Below are 23,640 nucleotides of genomic sequence, written 5' to 3' on the forward strand. Positions count from 1 at the left end.
CTTAGTATATTCATTATTCATTTTTGTAAGCTCTTTTTCAGTGCAGCTACGCATAAAGGAGTGACTTTTAATTTAGATGTTGTAAAACACAGCCTTGCTCTGAAGAGTGTCAGCGCTGGTGAATCTGTTTTCCTGGAATACCTTGTGCTGTTTTCAGAATTGCATGATTGTGTGACATCTGCTGCACATCTCATACGTGATCAACTGAGGAGGTACAACTGTGGCAGATGGCTGATGACTCACCTCACAACACCGAATGCTGGTTTGCTTTCTGAGAAGTAACATCTTCATATTAATATTCTAAGAGCCCTGCAAAGACGTGACCAGCCCACCTGGTTTGCTAGCAGGTAACGTAAGTTAAAGGAAGTGCACAGGGATGTAACAGCAACTTCTGTTCCAAGACATAAAACTGACTGAGTTAGTATTTTAAAATTTGATTTATAGGCTACTATCAGATAAATCCACAAGAGGAAATGGGGTTCACTGCTGTACGGTCAGAGTAGCATCTAAATAGCAAAATCTGGATATCTGAATCAGACAGAGATCTAGGCTTCCTGTGCGAAGGAGAAACAGAAAAACAATATCCACAAATGCCATTCAGTTGAGTGAGGAATCAGTAAACACCAGAGGAAAGGATACACATTAAATCCTGTTCTGTCCCTGTTCCAGGCTGCCCTGTTCCAGGCTGTGGTGAATGACATGGCGATTCTTAGACCACAGAGGAGGGTAGATCATTCCCTGGTCTTCTAGCACCCCACAATAGTTAATGTATGCACTTGCTATACCAGAGACCTTTGTTCTGTTCCCTTATCTGCTGACTGTCAGATGGAAAGCATACACAGCCCAGTTAGCATGTGTAATTCTGATGAATTATAAGAAAACTATTACAAGCCACCTTTTTACTTACAATGACATTAGCTAGTAAAGTTAGCTTTGTTCACTACTAAAATCAAAAAGAAACTTGTTAACACTTTGTTATCCTCTCTCATTTGAAGATTCCTTGGCAAGATGGCTGGAGAAAACTCCAGTAAGCCATTCCTAAAACACCTAACTCTATATACCAAATCATCACATCTACATAGCAATTTAAAGTTCTGTATTGTTATATACATTGCAGTAGGTTAGGTATGCCAAGCTTAACTGCACATACTTCAATTAATTTGCATGCCCGTGATTTCCATACTAAAAATGTAACTAGGGCTATAAAAACCACACCTATATCCAAATTCTTTGGGATCCAAAACACATAGCAGCCTTGCAAGCATTGTATCAAAATGTGATCATCCAGCTTAAACACGCTTCAGTCTCAAAGACTAACACATCATAATGCTCTAGTGGCCTGTTAACCTTTGAAAAAATAAATAAAAAGATCTCCGTTCTGTGGCAGAGATGTGTCATTCCCATTTCCACAAGCCTTATGTCAACTAACAAAACTTCCTAATGAGCCAAATCTCTCTCAACTGCTAATGGCATTAACATTACCAAAGACCTATGCATGACTAACAGATGTGTCCTAAGGAAACTGAACTCATACCTTCCATTTCCAAAGAAACTGCCCTAAAATTAAAGAGTATCCCAGGAAGGAAAGAGGAGAGGATGAGAAGAAAGGAGAGGCTAGAAGAGGAGAGAAGAGGAGAGAAGAGGAGAGGAGAGGACAAGACGAAGGTGTTGTCATTGCTGATTCTGATTCATCCCATATAGAACAAATATTAATTAGGTCTAATATGGGAAGCAGGACTATAATCCAGGATTTACAGAGACATATTAATTAGTTTAAAGGCTCGAACATAGTTCTCTTTCAAAGGTGAGTGCCACGTCCACAAGCATTTGGGATCACATTGTCCCTCTCTCTAGAACACTCCATTATAGAAAAGTTGAAGTACCTCATTAGAAAAGATTTAGAATACCTACTTCTAGAATAATGTATAACTCAGAGCTACAGTCACAGAAATAGGCCTTCATGCTTCTGGAGACAGGGAGGGGAGCTGAGCAAGTCCGCCTTGCATCCTCTATAAGCATTCCCACTACTAGGCAATGCCCCTCTTCCATTATTTTATGGGCACCAATAGATATATTCCTAAAATATCCTCTGGATGACTCCTGCTGAAGGGATGCAGGCATTGGAAAGACATTGCTGAGCAGCATTAGGACAAAAGAGTTAGATATGTTTAAATGATCTATGTGGTTACCTTCTCTGAATTGCTACAGTCTGACTACTATCTTCTAAACATAAAATAAATTGTTAAAGTGGCACTGTTGTCACTTATATTCCTTGACAGTTAGTAACAAAAAAACCCAGAATGCCCCAAACCAACAAAAGCAGAGTCTCCCACCCTCAAATGGTATGTAATGGTAATAGTTAACTCACAGAGAAAGGATCTTCTGCGACTGATACTTCTCTCATAGTAATTTTATGTCTTTCAAGTTCCACTAATAACTGTTGAGTTTACACCATGGTGCCAAAGAGGTATATTAGATCCTTCAGCTCCAGCTATCCAGAGCTTACTCAGCTCATTTGGTACCTCTGTGCTGCTGACACATACAGAACTTTAACAGATGGTCTTACAATACTGGCAGTTGTTTTGTACTGTGCTAGTGGTAAGGGGAAATACTCTACACAAATTGTCTGCGATTCTGGAAAATAAATGAAGTACAAATCCATATTAACCTCAAAAGCCAAACTATAAAAAGTCAGATTAGTCATTTAACAATGTATGTTCTCTGGGTTAAATGCTCAGTTACTGCAAAATGGTAATATTTCCCTGCAGCCAAGAGAACTATGCTTTGCCTCAGTGTCCACCAGAAACATCCGTAAACACATTATCATTAGAAAGGTATCAAAACGCATTAGGAATAAGCCCTGAGAACTTTCCTCATGTCATCAATCCTCAGAGACTATCAGCAAAAGTACCTCCATAAACTGTGTGTTTTCAGGATAAGATACATAAATAGTAAAGTAACAAGGTCCAATTTAATTCAACTGGATCTCTTTTTAAATTCCTGTCCTAAACATAATTCAAGAAATGACACAACAACAGAATAACATTTGATTTTCCAAAGTAAAACCAACACTTTCCTTCACAAGTATAGAACTGCCATGAAATACACATCTGTGCATACATATTACAATCTACTAGTGTGAATTTAAAATGGGATTTTAGAAAACTGGAAGCATTTCAATCCAGTGCTCACCTCTTCCGATCGCTTCATGTGAAACATAGCTTGGAAGATATTTCAAAGAAATTTCAGAGGCTTGGTCATTTATTTCCCATCTATTTTAATATATTTAGTAAGACAGGATGTCAGTTACCTTTTATGTTATTGTTACCATGTTAGGTACTTTGATATACAGATTCCTTAGGTAGCGTCAAAGCCCTAGGAGGCTGTAGAACCGTAGAAGTGTTAACATAAAAGAGCCCTTCAAATGCAAGAGGTACATTCCAGTCTTCTGCTAGGACTGAATAGAGGCTGTATCCATTTTTTCAAAAAATTTTTTTTTTTTTTGTATCCACTCGGGGTGGCTTAAAAAATACAGTTGCTGGAACTGGCTGATGTTATACATTTGTGACTTTGATACAAGTTAAAAGATCTTTATCAGTGTTATGTCTCATTTTTTACAGAAAGATCAAACAACTCCTAAGTTTGAAGCTGTTAACAAAAAATATTAAAACAACTAAATTTCAGATAGGTTTTTATGTTTTCTTTTCTTGTCTTTTCCTCCCTCAGGACTTTTGCCAGACTCAGAAGACACAACATACCTCCAGAAAGTACTTATACAAATGCAAGGCAATCCTTCTCTGAAAGCATAAATTAGCTCTCATCACGAAAAAGAAAAATCAAAAGAATTGTTAGGTAGGTAATCAAAATGTAGGAACATCAATCCCTCTGCTTCTTTTTCCAGGCCTAAACATTTTGTCAAACATTTCAAGCTATGATCCTTGGTGTAGCACTTCACTGTGAAATTCCCAGGAGAGGAGCTGGAATACATGCTTTAGTACCAGTAATACAAGCACTTCCTATCTTGGGAAGAGGTTCTCCCTTATAGATGCAGAGTATGAGATGACATGATGGAAAACTTTGTGACCATGCTTCCAGTTCCTGAGAGACTTTCTGTTTTCTACAACTGGTCATGCTACCCCCTTCCTTGAGCACTTCCTCTGTCCTCTGTAGAGAATGAGCTCAAGCACCCTCCCAGCAAGTTGATGGTGAACAACTCCTGCTCTTGAGATGTATAGATACCTTTCTAGTCAGAGGGACATGCAAGGGAAAGACTGTCTTGGGGAAACAGAAAACAAAGAGAATGGAGTAGGAACATAGAATTTATCTTATCAATTCTAGCAATATCCAGCACTCTATCAGCCACCTTCTAGGGAAAGTTAAAGCAGTATTGGACTAAACAGTAATGCAATGATCTGCCCATAGCTGTAAGCAAAGATCATTCTAAATGATTTGAGATGCTACATTTGGTAGGACTGCAGTAAAATGGGAGAGAGTCAGGGGATTTAAAAATCTAAAAGAGAAAAACACAAGTACAACATTACTACAAAGAGAATACTTCAGTTAGTGAATACAGATTGCTGCATTGCAACTCATGTCCCAGACTGGGTTTTACTCACTTTTGGTATGATAAAATCCTACACCATTAAAATGCAGTTTGCCTGAGTAAGGTCTTTACGATTTATCTCTGTGTCCTTCCTATCTTATATTTTCTGAAAGAATATCCAGCATCTTTCTTCTGAAATACCTTTATAGTTTCAGTAGGCACTCCAGGCTCTGGAACTTTATCCAAGTAAGTAGTCAAGTCTTGGTCCACATGTTCAAACACCAATGTTAACTTGGTCTCTCTGTCTGTTCGTGACACGGTGCACACATCAAACAACCTGAGAGAAGACAAAGAAAAGAGGAGGTAAGTATAAGGAACCAGTATAGACATACCTTGCAGCTCACAAAGGTCTATTTAAATTTCTTATAGCATAGAGAATGAAAAAAAAATACTTTCCAAAGGTAGAGCAAAGAGCTCTTGATTCATCAGATAACTATTGATACATTGATAATATCATCTCTCTCTTTCATGTGGGTATTCTAAAATAGGATTAAGTAGTAAGAATCATCAGTTCATCAAAGTAAAATAATTACATGAAAAGAAAATATTTTGTTGACAGAGCAACTGAAGTTAACACAGAAAATGACTTGATATTTATCCACAGTCTATCCTGCATCAACCACACGGCTTTTCAAAAACCAGTATGAGTAACATTTCTGAGGAGAAGAAAAAAGATACAGGGTGCTTACATGCACCTTGATTTTCTTTCCACATCACTATCATGTTCACCTTTACCTCTGTTCAGAATTAAATCTTCTTTGGTGGAAACAGAATTTTTGTGTCGACTACTGAAAGTTTTCAGAAGCAAGGAATACCTTCAGGGTCAGGATACAGTTTGGAAAAAAAGCTTTATCTACAAAATGCCATAGCTAAGAAATCCTTCATCACTTTCCATCATCCTTTTACTGGAATTTCTCTATCATTTTAACTTGTTGCACAACATCAAATTCAAGCTCATTTCCAAAGCTCCTCATAATGTCACATTCCTATCTGATTAGCTTATTTTCTATTGTTTTCTCTTTTTAATTAGGATTTCTCTTATCTTCTATGCTTCCTCTACCATACTGTTTTTTTTATCTTTTGCACAAATGCCTACCCATCCTTCAGTGCTTCTCACCTATAGTCATACCAGTGACCATCATTTTTATTACCCTTCTTCAAGTCCCACTTCTACAAAATCACAATAAGAAATCCTGTCCCCTGCTCACATGCTTTACTAATGTGTGCATTCAGTTAGTTTTAAAACTGTACAGATCAGACTGCCTCTCCCTCTGAAGTGAGGCAGAAAATCAATTGTTACTTTTACTAAGTGACAGTAGATTTAAACAAATATATATGTATATATATACAGTTATTGAAAAAAAAAAAAAAAGCAGATACAGTTAAACTGAAGAACCTATCATTGACAACAAGTCAAAAGTAATGATTTGTTACTGCTCTGTTAACACTACCACTTATTTTGGTCAACATCATAGCAGCTACATTGTTTTATTATATGCATCTTTTATTCTCTTAGAATAAATGCTTGCTTACTTTGTGGAAAGTGCAGGATTTCTGATAATTTTATCAAGTAATATTTTTGTTCTTTGTCCTAGGACTAAGGACTTTCTATGCAGGATCTGGAGACAAAACAGATCACACACAAAGCCTTGGGGGTCACTGCTTTTAAAATAGGTCATCTGAAAAACAGACGAGGTAAATGTTTTGTACTGAGTTTTTACTTCTTACCTTAAATATCAAAATATATCACAAGGCAATGGAAGATAAGAATTGGCGTAGCTATCTGTGAAGACTGTAACCAAAATTTAAGACAGCATTACGCTCACTTGAAATGGTACAGATTTAACATGTTACATTTCTGGACCCATTTTAAAAGCATTTCCTAAATAACCTTTGGACAGACACTTAAAAATTGTTTATTAGCCACCATGTTTTGAAAAGGGATGCATGTACATTCCTTTTAGCTTAAAGAATCTTTTCAGTGAGTAATAATTTGGGAACTAGAGTTACAGGATATGAAGAGACCATCAACGTACGTCTTTTTAAAAAATGTTATCTGTGCTTAATCTGTAATCATCGTATGAACAAATATTTACTAAATGATTATGGGACACTAGCGACTGCAACAGCACATTTCTCATAAACAGAAATAGTATTCTCTTTGTGATTCTCTTAATGTGGCACGTATGGAAGGTAGATGCCCTGTACACAGTAAATCAGTTTTGTGAAAAGTTGCAAGTCTTCCTGAAAAGTTAAATTTGTTGGTATTTGGCTGGAGGTTAATAATCTGTAATATATTTATATAAATCAATGTGGAATGTAGCCGGACTGCCTATAACCCCAACACATGCAAATAGAGAGGAGCCAGACAGGTCTGAACATCTGAACATAAACACTGGAAAATATTTCCAACTGTATGATTCCTTTGTGTTGACCTACATTTACCTAAAAATGTTCTAAAACACCTCTTTTGCCAGGTATTTAATACACTGGCAAAATTACCTTTGAACTATAACAGAATTATAATTCAGTAAAAAAGGAAAAAAAAAAAGATTTCACTGTACAGAATATAGAAGCAAAATGTATCTTCCAACTCACTGCAGAAGGAAATGCTGATTCTGTGTTTAATTCTTCTGTGTTGGGCTCATTTTGGTTCTGGCATTTACTGGCATAGCAAAATTAGGAACTCTAAGGAGTACAATCTTAGTCAGCTATTACTGAGTAATAATACTATCACCGAGTAATAATATATTTCCCTTTTTTATACCTTTTATGTGAAACTCTAAATGCTCTACTGTTAATAATAGAAACTCCAGATCCTGCACCAGGCTGGGTGGAAGCACATCATGTTTACTCATAGAAAACACAGCTGTTGCCTTAGAAAGATAATAATTTAAAGCACAGCTTATATGAATCTGCAGTATTACAAAAAGGCAACATCTGGCATTGCCTGTGCAATTTTGGAAATAGATTGAGAAAGACACAGCCTCTTCACCTGATAGCGTCCATAGGGATAAAACTACCTTTCATAAATTATATTCTTTTACATCCACTGTAGAAAATCATTCACAGAGTTGCCTGCTTTAGTTAGGCATACCCCTGCTGTCTACACTATCCATCTTTCAGGCCATTTCCTCATGACTCTCGGTACGTGACGGGACAGTTTTGGATGTCATTGCCTGATGCAACAGCCAAAGACCTTTTATTTAAAGAGTTACGATGTGGACACTGTCCTAAGTGAAGTAAATGTACCTCAATTAATACAGGATTTCCATACTGAACACTTTGTAAACACAAGCCCAGCCCTTCTATTGTACTTAGAAAAGAAACGATTGAATTATTTGATTAAAGTAAGATCCGCTATGGGAAATCCTGCAAGTATTTAACAAGATGTTTGGCTGGAAGTCATACACTGCCTGATGCATCGATCTGAACTAGCACATTGTTCAACAGACACTGACTGACTACCTGTGTTTTAATGCATTTTTTCAAGTTAATTGTACTCAAGTAAAAAAGCATACCAGCTACAAATCTGTGTCTATTTTATTTCATATAGGTGCCTTGCACCTAGAGGATCTTACTATAACCAGAGTACCTTCCTGCCTACAAAAGGCTCTTCTAGAAAACTTGATGATGCGTCTTGAAGTCTGTTGTTTCTTACAACATGTAATCTGACAAATGCAATCTTAGTTCATCTTTATTTTATAATATGCAGTCCGAATGTCAATTTTTTTCAGCAGAAAACAGGTGGTGTTCCAGTTTATTTGAAAACACTGCATATATTCTGACCCATACTAATCTGCAGTTTCTAGAAAGTCCTTCAGATTACATGTTGTAAGAAACAACAGAGACTTCAAGATGCAGCTTTTGAGATGCTCTGAGAGCTGCTATTTTCACACATTTTTTCCTGAGCAAACTGAGGCAGCAAGGCAACAATGATAGAGTTCAAAACCATTGTTACGTCAAACTTGCCACCTGCAAGACATACCAAAAAAGAGATCTGACTGTAAGACCTGAAAAACTGTAGGACATAAGTTCCCTTGGCTACTTTCAAACAGATGAGTAAGTACAACTGGAAAATTAGCCAGAGGGAATACTTGCTGCCAAAGCATCCAAGAGCTTATTGTTATTTTTATTGCAGTAGGACTAATCCAACATGAACAAAGATCCTGTTACTTTGCTGGTCACTCACAGCATTGAATAAAAAAACAGTCCCAGCCCTCAAAAGTGTTTCAGTAACATGGATTTACCATAATTTTCTTAGGAGCAGTCTCTTCCCAGGAAGAGTAACTTCCTAGTTTATGTGTGACAACGAAAGAGAACCGAAGCTGTTGATTTATGAGAAGGAGAAAAGTTTACGACATTTCCAGGTTTCAGAAGTCTGGACAAAGACTCAGACAGAAAGGTTTGGTGGTCTCGCCTAACTCCACAAGGTATTTACCACATGACAGAAAACCATCACAAAATTTATGTACGATTGACAGCGTAAATGCAAACACCACAAAATTGGGATACCAAGACTATTACAGGTCATGATTGAGGTTTATTGGCAAATATCTGGGGGGAACGTGAATAGCTTCTGCTTTCACTGGCTTTGGCTCAGTTTAATCCTGTAAATCCATAATTTTCAAGGGTACAAAAATATTCAGCCTCTCATACCTAAATGTATTGAAGAACGACAGTCAGGCATCCTTTGAGTCCAAATTTCAGCAACAGCCTTAAGATGCTTCTGTTCTTTGGAAACCACTCAGTCTGTAAGACCTGGCTCCTGACCAGCTGAAAGCCCTTCATTCAGCCCAACTTCTTAAACTAAGTATTCCTTGAAAAGACCGGTTCTCCCCATACTTTTAATTTTAGCTACCTTCTGCCTTGTTTTTGAAGAAGAAAACACTCTGCTAACAGAAAACAGTCCTCACTTGAAATCACATATACCAAATGTATTGTAACAAAGGGGCCGTATTTCAGATGAAGAACACAATAGCTGGGCAAGTGAACTGGAACATGTGCATTACAAGAACCATGTCCCACGTAGCAAAACAGGAAATAGAGCTTCACACTCTAAAACGTATGACAGAGCTCTTTCTCTTTGTTCAGGACACACTGCTTTGTCTCAGCCTCATCAGCAGTCACCTGCTCCTCCATGCCTTTGCAAGCCAGTATTTCAGATGTACGTTCTCGCTCTGAGGAGTTTTAGTGAAGTAATTTTAGATGACAAAAAGAGCACATGCAGATGAACGGGCCTCTAAATTCAAAGTATCTAATATTTTAGGTGTGGGTTTTTATTTTTATTTTTTCTTTCTTTTTCCTGTGGCAACATTTGTAAAAAGACTTAGTAATGCAAGACCCTAGTTCCCGTTTTGTAAGTGTATGGGGTCTTTAGGAGGCCTCTCAGTGTGCTTGCCATGCCAGCTGCACTGCACTGATGTGCACTGATACATGGGATACGGGATCTGCCTTGATGTCAGACTGCAGAACAATGCAGGGACACTTAGACCACCCTCAGCTGACTCACCTCAGGGCTGGAGACATGCAGTGGGGCAGCACAGCACTGCCTGCAGCACGGTACGCTAGCCCACCATGAGCTCCATCCAGCAGCAGGCAGATGTTCCGCATCAATCTTGATTAATTAAAACAACCTCGGTATCTGGGCACTGCTGATGGCAACTCTGAGTCTCAAATCCTTATTGTCTGCATTTCTAGTGAGTTCTTGGAGGCAGCAAACATTTTTCTTGCTCTGCTGCCCTCCCAGGAAAGAGTAACAGGATCTCTTCTTTTCCTCAGAAGAAACCTCTTTCAGGCACGTAACCGAGGAGGACAGAACATAACATCAGATAAAATAAATGAGTTTATCTCGGACAGACAGATGTCATGCAGATAAATGTTTTCAACTCATTCATTATCTGCTGCACGCAGAGCAGAGAGCTGCCATGAAGGAGGAATGCCATGATGAGAGCAGGGCAGCAGAACATCCTCGCCTGGAGACCTACCCCAGCAGAGCCCAGCCAACATCCCTGCTTAGAGCCCACTCAGCAGTGAGGTTTAAGGGAAGGAAGGGGGATATTAGGATGACAAGGCAATCGTTCATCTGCAAGCTGAGCTTTGTGCTGTAATTTTTTCCAGTCTCTCTGCCTTTCTGACTTGGAAAAATTATTTAAAATGCTTAGCTCTATAAAAGATGTTTTTGTTCTTTAAGTGTGTGTGAGGAGGAGAGACAGGGAAAGTGACAGAGAGAAATAGATGCTCTTGAAGGCGAAGTAAATAGCACTGGCTAAAGTCCGATAGTGTGGGCTGCCTGGGCAAGCTTTCAACGCTCCGTGCTGCCTGCAGCCCTGACCTGCAGCACCCCCGCTCTCCTTGCTGGGCCCCACTTGAGCTACGGCGAGCTGTGGTGCCAGCGTGAACGGTTTTGTGATGCAGACAAACGTCTGCTCCCACGAAACCACCAAAACTCATTTTCGTTTTCAACAGAAGCCAAGATTTGTGCCCAAAAGATGAAAAGGCCAAGTACGTTTACTCACCATGCCACCCAAGTAACTAAAATATTCAGTTGTTGAGAGTTTTATTTCAAGGAAAAATGTGTTTGACAAGATGTTCTCTACACCTCTCTTTGTTTATAGCATAATGCTGTCTTTTTTAGCCCTAACACTGCCATTTCTTGTTCACCTTCTTCGGGAAGGGAGATTATTTTTAATAGTCAAGGAACAGAAATGAATCCGGTGAAAGTCAGCAATTCAGTGTTCTTAGCAGCAAACTTCAGTTTCAGGACTCACCCTGCAATTCACCAGTTTTTCAAAATACTTACTCCTCACCAGTCAATTAGCAGCTTCATCTCATTGCAATTGATTTTAAATCCAAACTGGCCACACTCTGAGCAATTACCATTATCTGGGGAAAATACCAGCCTGTTGATGCCTGTACTTGCCATGTGCACTGCTGTACCAAACAGACGGCTGGATCTCTCTGTTGGGACAGCCACGTTTCCCCCACATCAAAAAAACAAAACAAAACAAAACATAAAAAAAAAACAGCATGGTCTGTTGCAAAGACAGCCACTGGCAGATTCTTTAAGATTGGCAGTTGCTGTCTGACCTATTCGTGGTGCTCTCATGTGATCCTGGAGCACGCGAATGTACACTGCCCTTCAGTCATGCACAGCGCTGCTACACATTGCTGAGGGCTCCCAACCAACTTCCAGTTTTGAGCACAAATTAAAGATGCTCTCATTCATAGGCAATGCATGTGCATCTCCTCATAAATGTTTCAGATTTTCTGTAGAGTACCTTCCCCAGGGGTAGTTGCATTCCTTTTTGCATTCTCTAAATTGCTTAACATGTAAATAAAACTGATGTCTGAGTATTGAATTTGTTTAATTCAAATGCAAGGAGCACAGAAATTATCCTGGGCTGCCAGCCGTACGTAGTGCAATACGGGAAACAACAAAATCCAGTTCATGTGTAGCTTGCAATCAAATTGCTTGTTACAAATTCCACATTTCAGTTTATGTTTTGAATTTGTGCTCATGTCAAACATGCAGAATCTAAATCTAAGTTGATCATTTCTTTTGTAGGCTTTAATAAAACCAACGACTCATCTTCAGAAGATTTTATGTCTGCATAAATTATCATTTATTCTTTGGTAGCTTAATAATCTAATCTATCTACACTTGAGACAGTTAACTAAATGGTGATGCCAACATATCAAAAATAACACAGGAAATAATAACCCTCCACTTGATACAAAAAGTAGTCACTGCATAAAACCCATTGTCCTGTTTGATACTGTGTACTGTCTCACAGAGTTTTTTAAATCCTTGCAATATCGCAGCAATATCCTTACAATATCACAGGTGTTTTATCCAATGCTTTTTAAGCTTTAAGCGTGTCTAATTGAAATTTGATTCCAAGTTCTTGCTTTTCAGAGATGTGTTGGGAAACCTAAATGATAAGAAGCAGGTGCTGTAGAAGATGACAGAAGATGAGTGCTTTTTTAATGCTTACCATCGATTCAGGGACTGCTATTCCTGAACAGCCTCCAGGTTACTCTACAGACGTAACTCTGCTCAGGGAAAGTTGCTAGACTCAAAACTCATATTCTGTCTGAAAGTGAATTATCCTTCAGGTGCATGCCAAGCCCTCTGGAATACAAGTAACCACAGCTTGTCTGCTAGTACTTGAGAAGGACAAAGCTACTTGTTGGAGCTGCTGTACACAGAAAGTGAGGGGACAAGCTAACTGCTGCAAATATGCCTGAGCCCTGCTGCTGCCACTTCCCAGGAAAGAAGGACTGGTATGGGCAGCAACTGAAAGGAGCCCAGCACTGGTGGGAGGATGTAGGGGATAGACCGAGCACTAAGTGCAAAATGCCTTGTTGTGGTTCTTCTGCTGGCAGGAGCCACAGTTTTGATTAAGACCCTCAGAAAGTATTGTTCTAGTGATTTGTGAGACACTGACGTGCTAAAACTTCTCAAGAAAGTCCATCTGTACAGAGCTTCATAGGAAGACATGGGACTGAATGGTTTGTATTTCTCAAAGCAGGATCATGAACTGACTTTTAGAAAGTGAAAACTTTCATGCTTCAGCAATACTGTGAACTCCATTGCAAAAGCAAAAGAGTAGTAAAACAGAAGGGAAAAAAAACCTGAAGAAAAGTAAAAGGCTAAACTGGCTAAAGTTGACAAACTGATATACACAAATAAATAAATAATGTAAATACTAGTAATGACAGCTCTTATTTTGAAAACTGAATTAATTCTTTTTAGATCTTTGAATCATATTATTTTAATGTATTCAAGGAATTATTATGGAAATCTATAATGTTTTTAATGTAACATGTTGCATGTCCATGATCCATGTATTAAAAAGAAAGCAATTAGTATATATAGGAGTAAAATGCAGTAAAACATTTAATGGTCACTGTAATATCTGGTATTTCTATTCTGGGTTTATCATTAAGTAACTTTTCCTAAGTACAATGTCATTGGCTCTCAAGATAATATCATAGCAAAGAAAATCCTTTCTAAGAGGATGAAACAATCACCAGTCTGGGAAATCAGGTGCAGACCTCTTACAGAACCCTATACTCAGATAGTCATCTGGACAGAGAGCAATGTAAACCCCTGTATGCCATTTACACCTGTATCTACTATGATGGTTGCAATCTGTGGTTCCCGGTCTTGCTTTTCTTACCCATGCTGAGATAATTCTGTAGTCTAGGGTACTGCAATTGAGCCCCCGTCTCATACCTCAATGCCCTTATCTGTACCAATGTCTCTCCTTCCTAACTTCATTAGTTTTATGACTCAAGGCAACTTTTTCATATGGCTATACTTCTCTGAAAATGATGTTCACGATTTATTGCAAACAGTTCATCACAATATTTGTTTTTCCTTAACTTTTGAAATGAACAGGGCTGTGAACCACATTGCTTTCTCAGTCTTTACCTAGGGGACTAGAAAACATGAATGGATATGAACAGATCTTGTTATCTTGCAAATGGAAACAGCAAATTACCACCATTTACTTAAACAGCATGAAAACATTAAAAATGTCTAAATCTGCTGAAAGAATTTGTTTATGGATTCAGTAGAACTAATAGTGTTGCACTGCTCACAATTTCCTGAAAACAGACCAGATATATCCACCCACTTCCAAGGCAAGCATGGTGGCTGGGTGGCAAACCCATTTGCTATGTACAGCAGTGCACCAACTGAAAATGCAAGAGGTGTTTTTGATGCTTTGTGTTAATTTTCACACGTTTGTCATGAACGAGGTTAAAAGACACGAAAACAGAGACCCAGTTCTTGGTGCTTTTTGCCTACGCTTGATTTGGGGGATGACTTTGATCAGGCTTTGATGCCAGGTCTGCTCCCAAGAAGCCTGTGCACTGTGATGCCAAGCAAACTTAGCTAAGGAGAAAGCAAATTCCTCCATTCACTTCAGCAAAACCTGAAGGGGAGCACAAGTGGCAATTGCTCACATAGGTAAGAAAAACAAACAGGATTTGGTCTCATCTTTTGGGAGGCAGTTAGATTTAAGGCATGCTAGCTAATTCCATCCAACGTAGCTGTCTTTGGCTACCCATCATCAGACAGATGAAATGGTGTTTGTCTCCATGAGCAGCCCAGCAGAGCTTGTGGAGTATCGAGCTCTCTCTTCAGCTCCCCTGGAAGAGATACAAGGCATATTATGGAGATGTTCAGGACTAGTGGTTAGTCCTGAAAGGGCCACATTGGCCCTTGAATAAATTGGGAGAGGAGTGGGTACTGTCTCTCCCTGTTTGCCAGGGAAGACATTGAGATGACTAATTCAGACCAAACACTTAAATTCAACTGAATTTAGGAGACATGACTTTTTCCCAGGAAAACTGTAATTGAGCAATTTTAGTTGGTGGGATTCCAGGTTATGTTCAATTGATTATGTAGATGTTTATAAACACTTCTTGTAACAAGGAACTTATAAGAAAATGAGAGATGTCAAAAAACAGCACTGAAAACACCTCCAATCTTATCTACTCAAGCTCCACAGACTGGGATCCATCCTAAAAAGCTCTGCACACAAGAGCCCCTACCTAAACCTCATGAAGTTAGTACATGTATTTAACTGGCTTTGGCTCAGGACCAGAATTTTCTTTAATTTGAAAGGGAGTTTCACCTGTGACAAACTTGCAGGATTGAGTTTAATATTCATGTTGTACAGAAAAGTAACAAATGGGACTAATAAATCTTCAATAGAAATTTTACAAGATTTTTCTGGCTTAATAAATTTAGCCAGGAGGCAATTGCTCTTAAATACTTGATACATAAAAAGGGATCCTCATTTCCATTAGCATGCAAATTCCTTACACATTTCATCAGAATTTGAGATGCTGCATCTTACTAGGTTTTTAAAAGTGTGGGCTTCATGGCTGCTTTGTTCCTTAGAGAAGTTTACGTCCCACTTACGCATAGTCATTTATACATGGCTATACAGGCTCCTTGGCTGTCATGCCATTTCCTCTAATAAGCTGTCTTATTCTAAAATTAATTTATAACACATGCAAAGAAAACTGCAAATATCCATTACTGTAAGATTCTCAGGTGCTTTTATCCTCCAGTTCCCCAGGTAGTTGTCTAGTAAACATGCTTCCTCCTTTAGCATCCAGTTTACACGATCCTGTGAGCCAGTCATTTAAAGATTAATGCACGCTGAGTGAAGTATTCTACAGACCATACAGCTTTTTAAGTATTTCCTTTAAGCTCTTGCACACATATGTAAAAGAAAACAAATTAAAGATTATTTGCAGAGTTTGGCAATGAAAATGAGGTGTTAGTAGCATTTTGAGCTGGCAATAAATTTTATTTGACTGTTTTATTACTTCGGGGCAAAGGCAACTATTTCTTTTGGGGCGTCTTTTAGCAGCATGAGATTAGGGTTTACACTTTAATGCATGGAGAGTTTTGAAATAAATTCAGCATTTTGTAAATGATGGTGTATGTCAGATGTAAATACATGACAAAACTATATTTTGGTTGTTTTGCAACAACATGTCTTTCACATTTCTGAAAGGAACGAGCAAGCTATAATAAATCTTGCAAAACGAGGTCTGGTTCCCGGAGCGCTAAAACATTTTTACATCTCAGCAAATGAAAGCAAGGCACATCTAAGGAACTTCTGCAAGCAAACAAGAGTGTGTTCTGCATCGTCCACACAGCCCGTGTCAGCTCAGGCTGAGCTGAGGAAGACGTGAGGACAGCAGAGTGTAATGGCTGAGGCTCGGCAGCGCTAACATGGCTACGCAGCTTCCAGCTGGCTCAACATGCAGGCAGAGCAAGTAGGCATCTGCTGGGGAAGGAGGCAGGGCTGCCTCACATCTGCCTGCAAATGCTGTGTGGACTTGAAAACGAGTGGACATGGATTACTTATGATCATAAAGCGAGTCTGTCAAAACTGCCAAGCCTTAATTTGCTGAAAATTATCCCTTCGGCTCTGTCCTGCTCTACACCGTTCCTCACACTATCTGTCCTTTTCCATTTCAGAAAAATACTGTGATAGATGGAAACTGTTCTGACCCTTTCCAGCCCCTATACAGATTGTTTTATTCGTATAATTATTTTTACTTCAAAAATAAGTCAAGAGACTGTGAGCAGATATTGAGAGACAAGGAGGGATAAAGGAAGAACCTCCTCCTCTTTATTTTCTCTACTCTACCCCCAAGCCTTAGACAATCAAATTTACCTCTGTTCTCTGAACCAGCACAGAAGCATGTACCACATCCAATGGTCCTGAGCCTTGCTGCAGGTGACCAAACTGGCACCATTACACATAACACAGGCACCCTCAGTGCAGTCTACAAAAGCCTCTTCTGGTCTTGGTCAGCTGGCCTATTTCACTGACTATATATACACGTATGTATATATATTATAATTCCCATCTCTATCCAACTGAAGTAAATCAGCTAATCCTGATGTTAGGACTTCATCCTCTCCCTTTTAATAGTGTGCTCCCATGTCTCTCTTAGCTCTTATTTAAAGCTTCCATTTATCTTCTATTTAAATACGCAGTCAAAGAAAGGCCAAATTTTCATGCTGTGAGATGTATCTAACCATACGGGACATATTATCTTTTTCTACAGTTTTTATCATGAATTTTCATACTTAGTGCACCGGAGGTTTATAATTAAGTTGCCACTGGACTAAGTGGCAATTCATCAATTGCTATATTGTGCCACTTTTGGAGGGTGGGAGTGAACACTTAGCAGCAGCACTGGTCTACAAAGACTAATATCTTTTCATCCTTATACAATGGGAAAGCAGGAGATACAAAATAATATTAGATTAGAAACTTAAGGAGTCCAGAGTGGTTAAATTGAACAGATACAGGGAACACACTAAGGAAATGCACAATTTTAGATAGCAAGGATACAGCTGAATTAATTGTAAAGGGAAAAAAGACATTGTGAAACTGTCGAGATAATTTAAACGATTTAGGAGCCAGCATCCCAAATTACAGAATAACCTAGGTACTTAGGGCCATCAGGATATTTGTGAATCCCTGGACTTCCTGTCCAGTGTCGCTTCATGATGCTTTTCAACTAGAATTCTAATGCCTAAATCATCAGAATGTAGGATTGAAAGAAAAACCTGAGACCAGTTGCCTGCATTAATGAGCACCCCCAACAGACACTTATGCACAGACACAACAGCTTCCCAAACACTTTTTACCGTCCCATACCAAATCCACAGCTATGGCCACGGAGATTTTCCTTGAGGTACGTTTTAGTTCAAGAGCCTCACTGCCACCCCAGGTTCCTGCAGCACTGGGATATTCATGAAATAAAACTCCTAAGTTATTCCAGGAAGTTGACCCAACCATTTTACACAGGATATTAAATAGACCCCAGCTGTCTCCACTTAGAAGTGACTTAGTTCATATTTTTTATAAAGGCCCATTCAGCTGCTTTCTGAGTTATCACAGAATTGATGTGACTTTCTGGGAAGAAAAGTCAAAATCTGTGTTTTACCTACTTTTCATGTAGGCATTTCTTAGGTTTAAAACATCACAACTGGTATCTATATATCCTGAAATAAAAATCTCTGTCTGCATTACAAAAATATTTCACTGAGAAATATCTGCCACTGAAGGCCATTTGGAAGAAATATACACAGTAGACCATTTTTGTTGCTAAACCCAGGAAGGCACGGTAGTCTCTATTTCTAAGAATGCCCATACGATATATGGCTACTGACCTACATCCTGTGCATTCTCCCTGTTTCACTCCAGAAGACAGAGAGGTGACATAAATTTAGGTTTTCCAAAGCCTTGCAAAAAAAGAACACTTTTTTAGGCTTGTGAAAATGATGGTGATCAATATGTTAGAAAAGCCATAATCATGCCCACTCAGCAAATTACAATTAACCTATTTCAAAAGCTCAACAGTCTTTTTAAGGAGAACCGCCATTTAAAAGCTGAAAAGATAATATCGCAATATTTTTGTATAAATGATATATTCTGGGATTAGTGAGTTCTGCAACTGAGTAAATAATACCATTTAAAGCTGGCATTTTCATAGTTGAAAGATGAGCGATGAAAGTGGATGTATATTTGTAAGATTTTAAAAAGTAATAAAAGGGTCAATATTAAAATGAGACACATAATCCCACTATCAGAATATTACTTAAAAACTAAGAAATGTATTTGTTCTGCACACAGGAGGAAAAAAAAAGCCATCTGTTTCAAAAATTAGTTCCGCTGCTTTTAAATATTGACATCCCCTGCTCAGTTGCTTGCTGGAGTGGACTGTGCCCCAGTTAGGTTAAGCCATTACATGTTTACTCTTTTGGATATTGCCTGGGCTCTTTGCCACTCACATCAGGCTCTATAATTTTTATTTACACTTTCCAGAATACATTTAATAAAATCTACTATTTTATTATGCTTAGGAGTGAGACAGCACTTTAGTTCCAAGTTTCAATTTTCAATGTCATGTAACTTTTTAAAAACAATTAGCTTTTGGGATGATTTGTTGTCTGGCTTGCCCTCATTCCCTTTCAATTTTTTCTTCTAACTTCAAAAAAGAAAACTCAGACATTTTTAAGGCACAGATTTAAAACTAACTGCAGTTCTACATGTCTAACAATCTCATCCATGTTACAAATAACAATTCTGAACTTCCTGGTAAAAATGCAGTAAAATTTTTCATGGTATTTCTTTGCCACATATACACACATATGCAATTACACATAACCAAACAGCTTAACAGAGCAGCTTATAAATAAGGACAATTACTTTGTCTTAGCGGTTCCATAATAAAAAATAAATAAATCTGTTTTCAACTTTGTGATTCAATCTATAAAAGAACTAGCTCCAAGAGGCACTTGACAGAAAACATTTTTACCTGGTCAAAAACATTGAAGCAGAATCTGTTAGCGTAATAGGTTAATCTTAGATTTGCAAACTATTACTTAGCAATGTGAGTTGGTGTGTTTTAGGTTTACGGAAAAATAAAACTTGAAATTCCAAAAAAGCTATTCCAAGAGATAAACGTATTGTATCACTGCTTTCCAAGAACCCAAGAAAGGTCTTGGATAATTTAGAGTATAATACAGGTTAGACACCAGAATCTTTCAACTACTTGCAATTGTACAATCACGTAATTTGCTCAAAAGGAATTTGAAGTAATTACATGTATGAAGGAAAATTATGTGTAGCATCAGAATGTTATTAATAATGAGGTAATTAGCCCACTTAGTGGCAAATCCCATACCAGACCAATATGGCAGAGTGAGAAAGGGGAAAATGAGAAAAACAAGTAAGAAAAATTGTATCTGAGAAGACTCTGAAACATGCCACAAGCCACTTGTGGGCTGGATTACTCCAACACACATCTTCAACTACTCTTCCTCTCGTAAGAGATTAACGGCTTTTGACCAAAATGGCTTCTGCTGGAGCATAAAGTTGTGTATAAGGTAACCAGGCAATGATGACCCATTCCAGCTACATCCTGTTCCCTTTAGTACTTCGATGCCAAGATCAAACCAGAAGCAGATTGTCTGAAGTCAGTACATTTCACAGAAACCTAACCTCTATTATTAGAAATACATCATTTTTGTTAACTGATAAAAAAGCATCCTGTACAAACCCTTATCAACAATACATATACCAGACTTCAGTAAAAAAATAAGGTCCCCTGTAATACTTCTTATTTCTCCTCTAATTTGACAGTTCAAGTGCACTCTGATTTCAATGCTAGATTTTTGTTCCCCCACCCACAAAACGATTTCCTATTTGTTTTTGTAAATTCTCTTATTTGCTGTACAAAATCCCTACCCATGTTTCCACTTTCCACCTTCAAACTTTTGACTGGCACGTATCTCATGTAGCTTCAGCAGGCTCCAGTTGATGTCCACTCTGCGTGAGTCACCTGGACTCTGTGGTCAACAAGAGACAGCAAGCAGTTTCCAGACGGCAATCCATTCAGCTCCAGGGTAGGTACAGAGGCTGAGGGGGATGAATTACTCTCAGAAAGCACATTCACTCTCTGCACTCACCATGGAGAGAATCTGCATGGCTAGGTTGGAGTATGCATTTAATATTTGGATGGTTAAAGTTAGACGTCTGCTCACAATTCTTACGTTACATTCCTGTTCTTTTTTTTTTTTTTTTTAAATTTGTGGCTATGTGTACCTTCTGTGCCTCCAACTTGATATACGGGAGCAGAGACATGAAAAGGAAGAAGAAAATTTGGTTCTTCCCTTCAATACCACTCACCCCTTTGCAGAACCGCAGGAACCAAAGAGTTACATCTATGTAAAGTGTCTCAGTAGCACCCAGAAGAGGCTACAGATCCAAAGCAGTAGCTAGGATTTCCAGTAGCTGCACAGAGCATCGTAGCAAGGAGAGGTAAATGTCCTACTGACAAAATGGGCAGCTACAGATCTTTATTTAAGTACCTGCCATGCAAAATCCATGCATTTTCATGCCCTTTCAACCGTTGGATTTCTGCTTACCTTCTGTTTCTTAATCTCTCCTTTCTGAAGCCTATTGGTACTATGACAAGTTTGGGAACCATGCCTGTCCCCAGAATATCAGATTTAATTATTGTTGCTCCTGTGACTTTCTGCCTTGACTATAAGAATCTCCTAAATCAATTATTGCATGTTGCTTCAGACTACACAGTCAGTGCTCTCTTCCTTGTACTCCAGAAATAGCTGCTTCATTGAAGGAGTTTGTAAGTTTGGTCTTTAAACCTTGTCCTGCTTGTTCATTTTGTTATGAACAGTCATTGAAATTGACTTTGTTACTGCTTTAATAAACTTAAGCTTCTTCAAGAATTATGGGCTCAGCATTCTTTCACTGATCTAGAGGACATTTATGTTTGCTCTTTATGACTTTTGTTTCTATAGAACTAACTTGTCCACTCTCAACTTTGGGTTACTGGAAACCAAACAGTCTTTGATATGTCTTTTCTTACAAACATCACAGTACCCTATTGGTTTGGGACATTCTATTATACTTAAAATGTCTTTTAAAGAGACTCCCTCATTAGTGTTATTCACCTATCTGGGTTTTATCGTTAGCTACAAATACTTTAATTTTCAATCAAATAGGTTACCTGACTGTCCTGTGCAACTCTCCTGCTATTGTACTGCTGTGGTCTGTTGGCTCTCCTACAGTTCAGTTTCAAGTTCTTGGAATTCATATTTTTTTCACTAGTGCGTAAAGCTTTGCTTTTGTTTAACATCCCTAATTGATGTTTTAACTGGACCTAAGAAAATTAAAAAGCATTAAAAAGCTAGAAGAGAGACAAAATAAATAATAAGCAGCATAGACGTAAATAGTGCCAGTCAACTCTCTACCTTTTTTTTTTTTCTTTCTTTCCTTTTTTTTTAAATGAAGTTACAAACATAAAGGCAATGTGATGAATGGGACTCAGTGCAATGAAGAAATACAGGTATTCATTTCTCAAGAAGCACTGACTTGTCCAGGCCTTTCCAAGAATGCTGAGCCTAATGAGACATTTAATACTAATTTACAGACTAGAGTCATTGATTCAAACCTGTCGAGTTATGGGTATTATTGCTTTGAACAAAACTTGTTGCTCAGCAGTTTACATAAGACAGAGACAAACAGTAAGGCAACAAATTGATTAGAGATGTCTAAGAGGAAACCACAAAGATTGGTGGGTAGGCCTATCTCCATTATTGATCTAGAAGGTTATCTAAGGATAAACAACACACTAATTAAAATTGCAGATGCTGCTCAATCTCTATGTCATAAAGATGACAAATGTCAACAAAGTGTGATGCTAGATAAAATTAGCAAAATGAGATTCACTTTATGACCTACTTCCTAGTTGAGAAAAATAATGCAGGGCTTTAACTTTCACTGTCTGGAAGAAACACGGAAATCGATAGTGAAGGTTCTGGTGCTGTGCTAGCTAGTAACAAGCTAGACATAAACTTTCAATGCAATGTACAGCAATCACAAAGGAGACAGAATTGTAGATGGAGAAGCATTTCCTCTTGAAGTAAGGAAATGTACATAGCATTTAAATGACTGTATCTGCAATGTAACCTGGAGTTCTGGACTAAGTGCAACACTGTATAATTTGCTCAGGTGACCATACAGAGATAGGAATCAGGTATTTCAGAATATACATACTAAGACAGAGGGAATTGTCTGTGGTCCTCAAAGGGAATGTCACTGGGAGGAGTGAAACAGATCAAGAGAAACTCTCTGAGCCTGTATAAGTGAAAAAACTCCCAAAGAAACAATTCTTTTATACCTCAGGGCAGTTTGATAAAATCCATTGCTATGACTTCTAAAATCTGATCAGTAAAGTTTCAACTGTGCATACTTGGTGGGACACCTCTGCACAGACTTCCTGTCCTAATATATATTTGTTCATTTTAACATTAGGAATTTATCATTTCAACAACCAGAGCTAGTATTAATTAACTTCACCTGCAGAAACTCAATCCTTAAATTTATAACTGCCTTTTTGAGTTGGCTATAAGATGTGGGTGCAATTCTCCCATTGCTGCTGAACATTAGGCTGCTCACATGGATGAACATTTAACTATCTGCCTTTTTTTTTTTCCAGAACATAAACACAAGAATAACCTGAGAATGTTCCTTTAACTGTAAGCTTCTGATTAACATATTCTGTATATGATGATCTACTACTGCTTAGTCAGAGCACTTAAAGATCATAATCCTCTTTTCTGGAGAATGCCATCCAGCTATAATTTATTAAAGGGCTGTCATTTCTTATGAGACACATTGATATCCTAGACAGCCACAAGGGTTTTTCTAGGAAAATGATTTGATCACCACTGAGGGCAACTGAAAAGCAAAAAATCACATATAATACAGAATACTGTAAGTCTGAATAATCTGATTTAATCTTTAACTTGCAACATGCACACATACACAAAAAATCACAATGTATTTATATGATGAGATGAGTAAAAACCAAAGCCCGAAGAATGACAGACAGGAGGAATTTTGCTAAGATTTAACAGAAGGGATACAATTTAGCTATGAGAAATCCACCATATT

General features: G+C 38.2%; 1 protein-coding gene across 2 annotated transcripts in view; it reads right to left on the bottom strand.

Moving 5' to 3' along the window:
* Positions 1 to 23,640, bottom strand: part of CDK6 (cyclin dependent kinase 6) — a 129,456-nt gene that overhangs the window by 95,393 nt on the left and 10,423 nt on the right. For both annotated transcript variants that reach the window (XM_032181459.1, XM_032181461.1), the window contains exon 3: positions 4,745 to 4,880. In XM_032181459.1, coding sequence (XP_032037350.1) covers positions 4,745 to 4,880 — 136 coding nt within the window. The remainder of the gene's footprint in view (positions 1 to 4,744; positions 4,881 to 23,640) is intronic.

This window comes from Aythya fuligula, chromosome 2, assembly GCF_009819795.1.
Source record: "Aythya fuligula isolate bAytFul2 chromosome 2, bAytFul2.pri, whole genome shotgun sequence".
Lineage (NCBI taxonomy): Eukaryota > Metazoa > Chordata > Aves > Anseriformes > Anatidae > Aythya > Aythya fuligula.